Source organism: Cynoglossus semilaevis, chromosome 17, assembly GCF_000523025.1.
Source record: "Cynoglossus semilaevis isolate Cse_v1.0 chromosome 17, Cse_v1.0, whole genome shotgun sequence".
In the NCBI taxonomy this organism is placed as follows: Eukaryota; Metazoa; Chordata; class Actinopteri; order Pleuronectiformes; family Cynoglossidae; genus Cynoglossus; species Cynoglossus semilaevis.
The window spans coordinates 7,652,396-7,663,242 of NC_024323.1; the positions used below are offsets into that span (position 1 = coordinate 7,652,396).

The 10,847-nt window shown below is 38.8% G+C and overlaps 2 protein-coding genes across 3 annotated transcripts; both read right to left on the reverse strand.

The window, feature by feature from the left end:
- Positions 1–544: 544 nt before the first annotated feature.
- Positions 545–4,328, reverse strand: LOC103392995 (MAPK regulated corepressor interacting protein 2-like). Its single transcript, XM_008329794.3, has 5 exons — positions 3,806–4,328; positions 3,619–3,688; positions 2,686–2,825; positions 1,985–2,077; positions 545–1,123 (listed from the first exon to the last, which is right to left on the reverse strand). The coding sequence occupies exons 1-5, from the start codon at positions 3,858–3,860 to the stop codon at positions 1,053–1,055; spliced, it is 429 nt and encodes a 142-aa protein (XP_008328016.1). The 5' UTR covers positions 3,861–4,328; the 3' UTR covers positions 545–1,052.
- A 328-nt stretch (positions 4,329–4,656) lies between these two features.
- Positions 4,657–10,714, reverse strand: LOC103392994 (glycerophosphodiester phosphodiesterase 1). Of its 2 annotated transcripts, XM_025064658.1 has the most exons (7): positions 10,533–10,714; positions 9,889–9,996; positions 8,952–9,127; positions 8,759–8,864; positions 8,570–8,662; positions 7,962–8,173; positions 4,657–7,474 (listed from the first exon to the last, which is right to left on the reverse strand). In XM_025064658.1, exons 3-7 carry the CDS (start codon positions 9,056–9,058, stop codon positions 7,327–7,329), a joined length of 666 nt encoding a protein of 221 aa, XP_024920426.1. In that variant the 5' UTR covers positions 9,059–9,127; positions 9,889–9,996; positions 10,533–10,714; the 3' UTR covers positions 4,657–7,326. The 2 variants fall into 2 exon arrangements, with proteins under 2 accessions (XP_024920426.1, XP_008328015.2); XM_008329793.3 differs by having other exon boundaries at positions 9,889–10,714.
- Between the last annotated feature and the right edge of the window lie 133 nt (positions 10,715–10,847).

Sequence of the window (10,847 nt, forward strand, 5' to 3'; positions counted from 1 at the left end):
GAACTTATTGGTATAGTATTTTACTGCAGTGATGTGCAGTGAGGTCCATAGATGGTGAGGCACTGACTCCTCTGGAGTCAGATTTACAATTGTAAGAACAAATAAAAGAGCATCTTATTTCACTATTCATCCAACACCATCACCTGGTAATGCTTCATATTCATCAGTATTCCTCTTTCAATGACACTGACACTGACACCAACACAAACATATACACAGGAACATATTTGTCCTACAAATAACGTTTCTTTTATAGAAATGGACAGAGCACCCAGACATGTTCAGAAATAAACGTGAACTCGAGGCTTTTACAGCCGTCAACAAAAGGCCAATCAGTGGAGGAAGTACCGACCTGATTCATCTCCTCTCATCCTGCTCTTTATCCCCTGATGGTGACACACACACAAACACGCAAACACGCAAACACACACACACACACACACACACACACACACACTTGGAGGCTGTTGAAATGTGAACAAATATTTAAAATAGTGGTTATACTGTGAGAAATGAAGTTAAAAAGACTGGATGGCACTGGTCGTGGTGTTTGTCAAACTTTCATTTTACCAGTTAGATAAAAGAAAACTTTACTTTTTAAAAGTAAAACGTAAAATAACAACTGCTTCCTAAAAATGTCAGCTTAGACCCCCACCATGAGCAGCAAAGAGTGTATTTAAAGACAAGTTATAACCTATATATATACCTGACAGCTATTCTAAGGCTCTCATTGAAAAACAATGACTTCAGATTTTCTGCCAGTGTACATGTACATAAATAAAGAGTATTTTGCAGGTTCTGTACATTTTTACTGCATGATGAAGGTCCATAGCTTTTAAGAATATTAGTATGATTTGAAAAAGAAAAGCTCACATCATCAAGGCATCTCTGGCAGGCTGGAGTTTAAGGCATGATTTAGTTCAAGCTTAGAGGATCCTCTGGTTTTGTCTGTCCTTCGGAAGCATGTCAGGGCAACACGCTGTTGCTCTGCTTGTATCGTCTGTCCACATTCTTCTAACTGTCTCTTAGAGTCCACAAATGAAAGGAAAATCTCAGGATGTCTTGTCTATATTGGCCAGGAAACGCTGGGCCCACCATTCATCCAGGTCAATGGGCACAAAGTCTGGAAGGAATGAAAATAAAGTCAAATTCACATTTCATGCAGAGACTGACATTCTTTTAACTGTTAAGACCAAAAAACTATGCGAATAATATTTTCGTATGTGGTGTAGTAACGCATTTTGATTTTCAGCACAACTGCGCTGATGATTGTCGGAGTCAATTTCTTGTTATGTTTTAACGTCTCTAATAAACTGACCTAATTTCCCTATTTTGGTGACGGTGTTTGTCGCCCTCCAGTGTTTACACAACACTTTGGTGCGGTCCTTCTGTGAAGCCATCATTCGTTATTGGTTAAACAACTGAAGACCGCTTTAATGTTTTAGCATACTAGCATGTTAGCAACTCATGCTACAGAGTAACGAAATGTTGCAGTGAACGTATACGTTTATACAGTACATTCACGTTAGGTCAACGATTAGATCAGAATCACGAGCGCTCGCTGCCCTCTTGCGGACAAATTCAAAAACTTCAATATACGTTTCTCTGTTATACAGGATGATGCAGTTATGTAAAACATTAACGAACAAAGGCAACACCTCAGTGAGAGCAATTCGGAGGAATAATATTATTAATAAAAATAGTAATAAATAAAATTCTGAAACAAATTGTACCGACAAATAAAGAGTTAAAGGTTGAAATGACTGACATGACAACCATGGGTTGTATTTCCCATGGTAGCATCATTATGTGCATTTTTACTGAATTAAAAAAAATAGATATATTAAAAAATATATTTTATATTTTACAAATGAAAACATTTTCATCAATTGTATGAGAAGACTTTGGATATGTGGGTAAATGAACCAGAAAAGATGGAGCAGTGTGAGGAGACTGGTGCAGTGTAAGGAGCAGCTGTACTCACTATCCATGTGTGGGCTTGAAGTGGGGTCATTGAAGTGGACTGTTCCTTGATTATCCTCTGACCTCTGCTCCTGCTCCATCATCTCCTGCCAGGCTGAAAGTACAAACAGCCACACAGTTTGATCAAGGACACAATGTTCACACATCTTTATTTTTAAATTGTGACGATGTGTACACAAACACTAGAAACTCAGGGTTTCTTTAAGTAAATCTCACAGCGAGCAGGTTATGGCCAAAGAGTCTGTTACCATGGTGACTGACTCAGAGTATCCTTCATCTCAGGGTTAACATACTCTGTTTGTACATAACCCACTTTTTGGAATACTGCCCTGAATACTCCTCCTCTAGATGGAGCTGCAGTTCAACCTAGACTGATTGTTTTATAGTCTTTCTTCAACAGATTACTTCAAAGCTAAAAACTTGTTTCCCACAGGACGCAGGTCAACAGAAGCATGACATGGGGGTGTTACAACGTGTTTCTTTATCACAGCTATCAGTGTCAGAGCAGCTGTGTGGGTGAGGTCTTTCTGTGAGGTGAAGGAGGAGGAGGCAGATGGTGAGCAGCTCTACTTTACCCTGATGATTTAACAATGTCACTAGCCAAAAGGCTGGTGAGGGACTAGAAACACATGATACCAACATTTTTATCCCAACTTCTCATGTTACCAGTCACACAATTCATTCATTCACTCAGTTCCTCACCTTCATAAACAAACTTGACATTTTCCTCATGTGCTCCAGTGAAAACCTCTTCCTGTTCATTGTCTGCGGGGCGAGTCGGAGCAGGCTGATGGTACTTTTTACCATTAGGACGATTGAAGACAATTTTAGGTGAAGGTAGCCTGACGGAAAAAAAAAAAAAACAAAAAAAAAAAAAAAAGGAGACACATCACATGTTGATCATGGATTATGTTCTAATCCAGGGCACATTATAAATTCCCCAGAAGGATGTTTCAAGGCTCTCAGTGGAGCGAAGCTGGTTTCATGAAAGCCAAAATGAGCAACAGCTGAATGAAGGAGCATGTGCTGGCTCCTCAAGGTCATACAGAAGGTCACAGCAGAATGAAACAGGTTCAAGGTCTTTTTAGCGATTTAAACAACATTTTGGATTAGGGTGGACTTTAAGTTTAATTTGGAGCCACATTTTTGATGACTTGGCAAATTTGAGCTTTCTTTGTCAAAACTTTAGCTTTTTTTTTTTTACTTTATTTTTCCCTGAACAACCCCCAAGGCATGTTTTGTCTACTTATAGACCAACCATTGTCTAATCATCAGGAAATAAAGGTAATGATGTAATATGATTTAAAAAGCTTTAAATTGTTTCGTTTTTGCTGTTTTCCTTGTAAATTGCTGACTTCTAGCCGTGGATTTGTTTGTAAATGTTTTCTTGGTTTACACAACTATACTTTTAAATTTTAAGTAAAGTCTAAACACGATTTGGCTCAGACAAAACCAAACAGCCAAAAGTGTTGCAACTTTTCTTGCAATAATTAAACAAAACTGGAAAAATCTGGGGAAGAAAATGATGTAAAAGCCGTCACAACATTGATGCACAGATTTTAACCCTGCATGTCCTTCCGGAAACAACCAACACACACACATACACGAACACACATACAGGAGTGGTGATCTTACCCAGGCAGACTCCAGGAGGTCTGTTTGTGCTTGAAGTCATTCATTTTGTTGTCCAGCTGCTGCGTGGGGCCTGGACATTAAAACAAAGTTCACATTCTTAAAAAATAAATCAGCAGATCAGTTACTTTACTAACAACATCAATGTCTGGTCGATGTGTGTGTTGACTGTAGGAGTCCAGAGTCTGACCTGTGCGTCTCTGGGTGACCAGCTTGCTGGGACCTCTGGTGATTGTGTACATCATGCACGGCACGGTAGAAGAAAAAAACCACACGTGTAAACTTTTACTTGACTTCTCTGCAGTCTTTCTTCCAGAAGCCACGTCCACTCCGGTGCTGTCTTCCACAATCTGTCGCTCTCAGTGTCAGAGCACCTCGGTCTGAATGTCACTCACAGGGTAAAGACAATGAAGCCACAGGAATGACCCCCAAAACACATGACATGTGACCGACCTGCACAACAAGTTCTCAGGGTACACAGCCTCTCATTGCGCTTCTCTCTGCGTAAAAGTCAAACGCTGGGCTCATGTCAGCCGACGCTGCTCTGACTCTTCACTGCTGCACTTTGTCTCAAAGTTGCGTCACTTTTTGTGTCCTACGCTTCGACAATGTCACAGTCTATGGCAGTAGTTACAATTCATAAAACAGGCAGGACGCACGCGTCACGGCGCAGCAACTCCTCTACGTCCACACACACCTCCTACTGCGCCTTAAAGAGACAGTGTCCCTGCAATAGTGACACATTTCATCAGAGGAAATGACGGGTACCCGTAAATTAGTGCATTTTTTATTTTGAGAAACCTTTATTTTTTAAGACTTATTAGTATAGTATAATATTGTTATCAGAAGTTAGCGTCTCATAATAATAAGATAGTGTCTTGTTATTATGAGATACTCCGGAGTTCCCAAAAAACTCCACATAGAATATAGTTTTTAATATAGGAAATTGATCCACAGCCATTTGTATATAAATTGAAGTGTAGTTGTGAAATTAAACTCTAAATTTTCAGACTCACAAAAATAACTACAACAGACGGTGTGTAGCTACAGTATTTGATAACTGACATGTAAATGAACACGTTTTTCCAGCTCAACCAAAAAGCCAGGAAATACTTTGTGTAAATGTACAAACTCTCGGCACAACCTGGAGCCAGCAGCCATAAACCACTGTGTTACTGGGCCAAATGTCGTAGAAGCAGAGCAGGAACAACAGAAATGCAGGCGCACCCAAGGTGTGAACCTAAATAACCCAACGGTGCAGACAAGCTGGGTGGTAAAAGGCTGAAGAGCATAGAAGGACATTGGTTGAACATCTAAGAAACGCTCTGGATCAAATGGTCACGGAAGCTAGGGTGCAATTGATGTAATACGTATGCCACACCCATGTGTGGCGCTGTTGACAGACACAAACAGAGCCACCGGACACCGAAAGAAGGCTCTTCCAGCAGTCTCTTGACAGCAGCTTTTGGTCACGTGACAGAGACAGAGGGGCGATTTAATCATATAGAACGTTTGTACTGTCTTCATGAATACGGCAAGGCGATATTGTCAGATTTTCTTTTAGTCTGAAACCGGTTCTCACAAAATACCGTTGCATGGACAACCAGAACGCCGGTGCCCTGTGGATGAAAGGCTGTAACAATAACACACTTTACCGTTTCGATCTAATAAAGTTCCCGTGCGGACAAGCCACAACCTACTTCCAGTTTGTACAGGAAACACATTAAACTTAATGTAAAGTTAAAGTTACACACATCAAATAAACGAACGGTTATAATTCAGTTGTCCCGTATCTGCCCAACGTTCCTGTGTTTACAGTACATAGAAAAGGCACTGCATGCAACCAGACTGTATACAAAAACAAACACATAACATGTTTACATTACAATCACACTTTACTATTCTCTGACTACTACCCTTGATGAAAATATAAATATAAGAACCAAAAGTGACATCGGCAAACTGTAATAACTTCTGTCCAATATTTTATTAATTTGATATTTTGATAAGACTAAATGGTTAACATGAAATATCTTGTTGTGATAACATTTAAAAACAGTTCAAGGAAGTACAAAATTCAGAAACAAAACATGTTTTGAAAACAAACATGACTACAAAGATTTTGTTACCCCAGTATCTTGCTCTGTGGGGTGTAATTGTTTGGCAGATAAGGCCTTTAAAATGAAGGCTGAGCTGGACAATTCTAAACTCAGACTTTTGAAAAAATAATACTTAATTTATATTGGCAATAAAACACTTGACATTTAGCTAATTAGCTTTAGCTCCACCTCAGTGTATTTTTATTTCATAATTTAATTGAAATTATAGCTATATATATTTTATTATTTATTTTTCTATCCTAAAGTAGTCTTGCCTGTGTTTTGTCTAACTTTTAGTGATTTTAAATGTATGTTTTGCTATATTTGCTTTATTACTAATAATCTTATCTAAACTACAAATCTTGTAATACCTTTGACTGTCTGACATGTCTAAAAAAAGGTAGTTCTCTATGCTCTATGCCACTGGACCATGGACCTGGCATGGCGAACCAGTCCTTGACAAAAAAGGTTGGAGACCGCTGCTTTATACTTATGATTTCTAATATGTCTATCTAATTAAATATATTTTACTAAATAGTATATTTAGTCAATCATAGCAATTTTCTGCTATCGCTCAGCTAATGTCGGGCTTCTACTATTTTAGTAATATTTAAAAAGTAACATACTGACAGTTTGCCATTTAGACTTTTTCTTTTTACTACATTTGACCTTCTAATAATAGTTTAAAGTCTGTTTGTCACTGGTATTAATTAATTTAAATAAATAAATAGCAAAAAAAGACAGTTTACCCTCATGTTAAGATGATCACCTACATATCACCTACAGCCCAGCGTTCCATCTGTCTTAAACAGTGCCACTGTAACTGGTCGTACTACTATTTTATAGGCCTTCCTTTTCTATCCTCCTCCTATACAGTACTTCAGTACATCAGTCCAGTGCACTTGATACTTTAGTTAAGGCAGCTTCTTATAGTTCTTAAACTGAAACGTTTTTCAACTCTGTGTTCCAGCTATGGGAACACAGAGCAACAGAGAACATTACGCAAATGAAGATTAGGCAGTCGCAGTCTTACATTACAGTCATGTGCAAATTGAATATCTCACTTTATAGTCTCCTGTTTGTACATGTCTGTATGTGTTACATTTGTTAAACACTGACCCAAACGGTTTTGGAATTACAAATTCACAAGGACTTTAATATTTACAAAGACTCTGTATCTTTAAAGGAGTGCAAAAACCTTGTGAGAGAAGAGCAAATGGTAGAAAAGATCTTCAAATTAGCATAACCTAATCATGGCTTCAGGAGGTGACGCTGTTGAAAGTAGAATAAAACAAGAAAGTTGAGTTTGGTTGTCATGGTGTTTATATCATGCATGCAGATTAAATGGAGAAAAACCTCTATACCAGCTACAGGTAATGATCTGCTCCTTGCCTCCATGCATTTGTACTACATCACTGTTTTGTAATTGTTGTCATTATAAAGCTATTCAGCTAGCACCCAATAATTCCTAAAGCAGCTGTCAGGGCAAACTCTGAAAATATGCTGCTCCATTGTTTACGTGACCTGAAATTCTACTTTATGTTTTTGTGTTTGAAAAAGAAATTATCTTAAAAAGAATGAAGATCTTTCCTTTGTCTTCAATGTGTCTGACTCAGTACTGAGGGTCACAGTCCTCCAGCAGACTGTCAGTGATGTAACCAATCTTCAGCAGGTTTTGGTAGAAGTCTTTCTCCACAGCAGTGTTAACAGTCCAGCCCACCACCTCCACACCCCGCTCTGCCCAGTACTGAACATAGTCCCTGTGGGAAACCAGAAAACAAAACAGGGAGAAGAAAACACACAGCCGTATGAGTAATGGACTGAACTAACACACAGGTATAAATAATGTTTGGTTCCAGCTTTCTCCTTTTTTGCATGCAATAAACAAAAAGATTACATGCAGTGACTATTTGATTTAACTGTTTCACTGGGAGGAGGATACACATAAGCACTTTAGTTTTCTGTTGCTTTTAACACAGTATGAACAGTTGCACGTAAATGTACATACTTTCGTTTTTATATTTAACTATCTTCACTTTATTTTTACCTAAAAAAATGAAATTGGATTTGACTGGAGGACATACAGTAGGACACACATCAAGAAACTGTGCACAGAACAACTTACTAAGTTAGTAGATTTTGATACTCAAACTTCAATCAATCAATATCATCTTTCTGCAAATAACATCTAAAACCTCTCAATCTATATTCCTACATTAACAGAATAACCTCCCAACTTTCACCTACACTGAAATGAAGTCTTTCTGGATGAGCACAGCAGAGACTCCACAAAGCTTCCACAGAATATGGTGATGGGCCCAGTCCAACAAAACATCCAGAAACTCCAACCAGATCTGACCCCACACTGACAGGGACCGAGGAGTGGCATCGGCAAAGTGGCTCAGTCTCCAGGGCCGGTGGATCAGGGCTGTGACCACATTAGGGTCAGTCTGACGCATCTGTGGATGACCAGAAAGTACTGTGAGAGTACTAACACAATTCATCATGACCATTTTAATTAGAGATAGTCAATCACTCGGTTGAAAATGTATCTAGGTCTCTGATTAAACACTTTTACTCCTATAAACATTGAATGGATTTTAGTAGATCAACAAAACAGTGGTGAAAATAAGTGAATCTGGCAGAAAACATAAAGAAATGTTTAAACATATGAATATACTGATAGGAATTAGCGTTTCTTTGAATACATGTCAATGAGAATCACATTTTTGAAGCCTCTAGTGCTCAGCAATAGTGTTACAGGAAGTGTTCAGGAGATACATAAGTAAACATGACTTAACTTAATGCAGACAGTGGCTCAAAAAAACATGATTTGCAAAGAAATATCATTTGACCTTGTAGATAACTTTAGGTTCGAAGGAGGAAACAACACTGGAATTGTAAAGAGCAGGGAATTTCTTGTACATCTGATGAAGCACGGAAGCAGACTGGAAATGTGAAAAACATTATTATTATTGCACTTTGTAAAATAGTGTTTAATGTGTTTAAAAGGTGTAAAAATAAAGAAACTAATTGGTATGCACCTTATCTGGTTGACCTTTGACATCAAAGAAGATGGTCAGCTGATGTTTTATACACTCCTCTACCGCCTCCTGCAGGGTAGGAACCTTCTCTGCACTGAACTTGTCTCTGAAGATAAAAAAAAAAATCCATGTCTTGTTTTTGTAAATTCCTTATCAGAGAATTAAACATTAATGTAAAGTGAAGTGAACTCACTTGAGTCTGTGATGGGCAGCAGCATCTAATCTCCTCAGCTGGACAATCTGTAATTTGTTGACTGGTCCAGAGCCATTGGTGGTGCGGTCAACGGTCTCATCATGCATGAGTACTGGTACGCCATCTGCAGTAAAGCTGAGGTCAAGCTGTACTCCTGTGGCCCCGTTTCTACTAGCCTAGAACAGGATGCAGGGACACAGGGAGAAACATAGTGTGTGTTATGTTTTGATGTATAGTAAGTATTTTGGTTATTGCGTTAGTAGTTGTGTTTAGATATATTTTGTGATCAAAGACAAATTGATATTCAGTACTTTAAAACACCACTACCCCAGGGCCCCTGCAGGGGTACTGCAGAGGGAAAAGATTTCAATTTGAAATTTAAAGTTTTTGGTTGATTACTCATTTGACCATGAATCTTTATTTTATTTTGTCTCTTTTTTGATTAACCAACATATTACAGCAAATGAATAAAAAAAATTATACAACCACAAGTCAACCACCAGGTCACTACTTTATAGTCATCAGTAAATTATCCATATATATATATATAGATTTGGATAAACAATTACATATAAATAATTGTACCTCTATTAGTCTTCCTAGTTTTAAAGCAGCAGGAGGTCTAACAGCAAACATAGATTTAAGTCTGTTTCAGGCTAAGATTTACATTAATCCTGTAAACAAATTAACTCGTGTTCCCAATGCATTTCCAAATCTAACTTCAATATAATGTCAGAGCTTGCTTTTTATACCAGCAAACACACCATTTCACTATTTACCATCTTTCCCATGCAATTGATTTCTCAGTATTCACTGCTACTCTACGTTCAGACAGTGAGTCTACTCAGATCAGATATGAAGGATGATATAAACACATATGGCTGTAACGTTAACGACCAGACTCATATCACAGCTGACTAATGTGTCTGGGTCTCACCTCTCTGATCGCAGCCACCGTGTTCTCAGGAGCATCGTGGGTGCCTCCGCGGCTAGCCACTACCGAGACCCCGCCTGAAGGTGCTCTGGGCCGCAGGACTCGGCCGGCCTGGTACGTAGGCACGGGGGGGAACCGGAACATCATCAGGAAAACATAGAGAAAGACGGTGAGCAAGGAGGCTCCTGTGGCGCTCCTAGTCCCTAATAACAGCAGCAGAAAGACCGCAGAGAAACACGGCAACACATCTCCCATCTGCAGCATGGTGGAGGAAAGAGGAGGAGGATGAAGAGGATGGAGAAACAGGAGGAGAAGGCGAACAAGGAGGGAGGAAGAAAGGAAGAGAGAGAGCGAGAGAGAGAGAGCAAGACTGATAGTGGATGAACGGAAGGACTTATGGACATTAAGGGTGTTTGATTGGCTAATAAAGTGAAAGGATAATTGCATAGGTAGAACATTGGATGAGGGTAGATAGATGTTGGATGCATTACTGACAAAAGAGCAGGTGGGTGGCCAAATAGTTGCACGGGCAAATGTACAAAGTGTTGCACTGTACAACATAGACAGGACAGGTGACTGGCTACGTAGATGGATAGAAAGATGGATGTACAAAGGAAGATAAAGGATTATTTCTGAGAATGGATGACCTGATGGATGAGGAGTTCTGCCAGCTTGGTTTGTCAAACCGTCGTAGGTCCTCATTAAGACAGGGTTCAAGGTGAAACATGACCTGAAGGAGGACCAATGACCATCCTGGGCACTTCATCATGTGCTCATAAAAATTAAATATAAATTTCTTATCACAAAACGGTTGTATTTTATTATATTTTTAATTCACACAATTCATTAACCAAAATATAAATGTTAATGTTAATGAAGAACAAACCATTTCATTAACCAAAATATAAATGTTAATGAAGAACAAACCATTCTTTCAGTCTCAGCATCTTCTCCAGAATCTG

Coding starts and splice junctions, on each gene's coding strand:
- LOC103392995 (XM_008329794.3), bottom strand. CDS start 3,860: ATGATGTACACAATCACCAGAGGTCCCAGCAAGCTGGTCACCCAGAGA. Junction 3,689..3,805: donor GGTCACCCAGAGACGCACAG/GTCAGACTCTGG, acceptor TTTAATGTCCAG/GCCCCACGCAGCAGCTGGAC. Junction 1,124..1,984: donor TTCAAGCCCACACATGGATA/GTGAGTACAGCT, acceptor CATTCCTTCCAG/ACTTTGTGCCCATTGACCTG.
- LOC103392994 (XM_008329793.3), bottom strand. CDS start 10,587: ATGAGGACCTACGACGGTTTGACAAACCAAGCTGGCAGAACTCCTCAT. Junction 9,128..9,888: donor CGGTGGCTGCGATCAGAGAG/GTGAGACCCAGA, acceptor ATCCTGTTCTAG/GCTAGTAGAAACGGGGCCAC. Junction 7,475..7,961: donor CAGAAAGACTTCATTTCAGT/GTAGGTGAAAGT, acceptor GGTTTCCCACAG/GGACTATGTTCAGTACTGGG.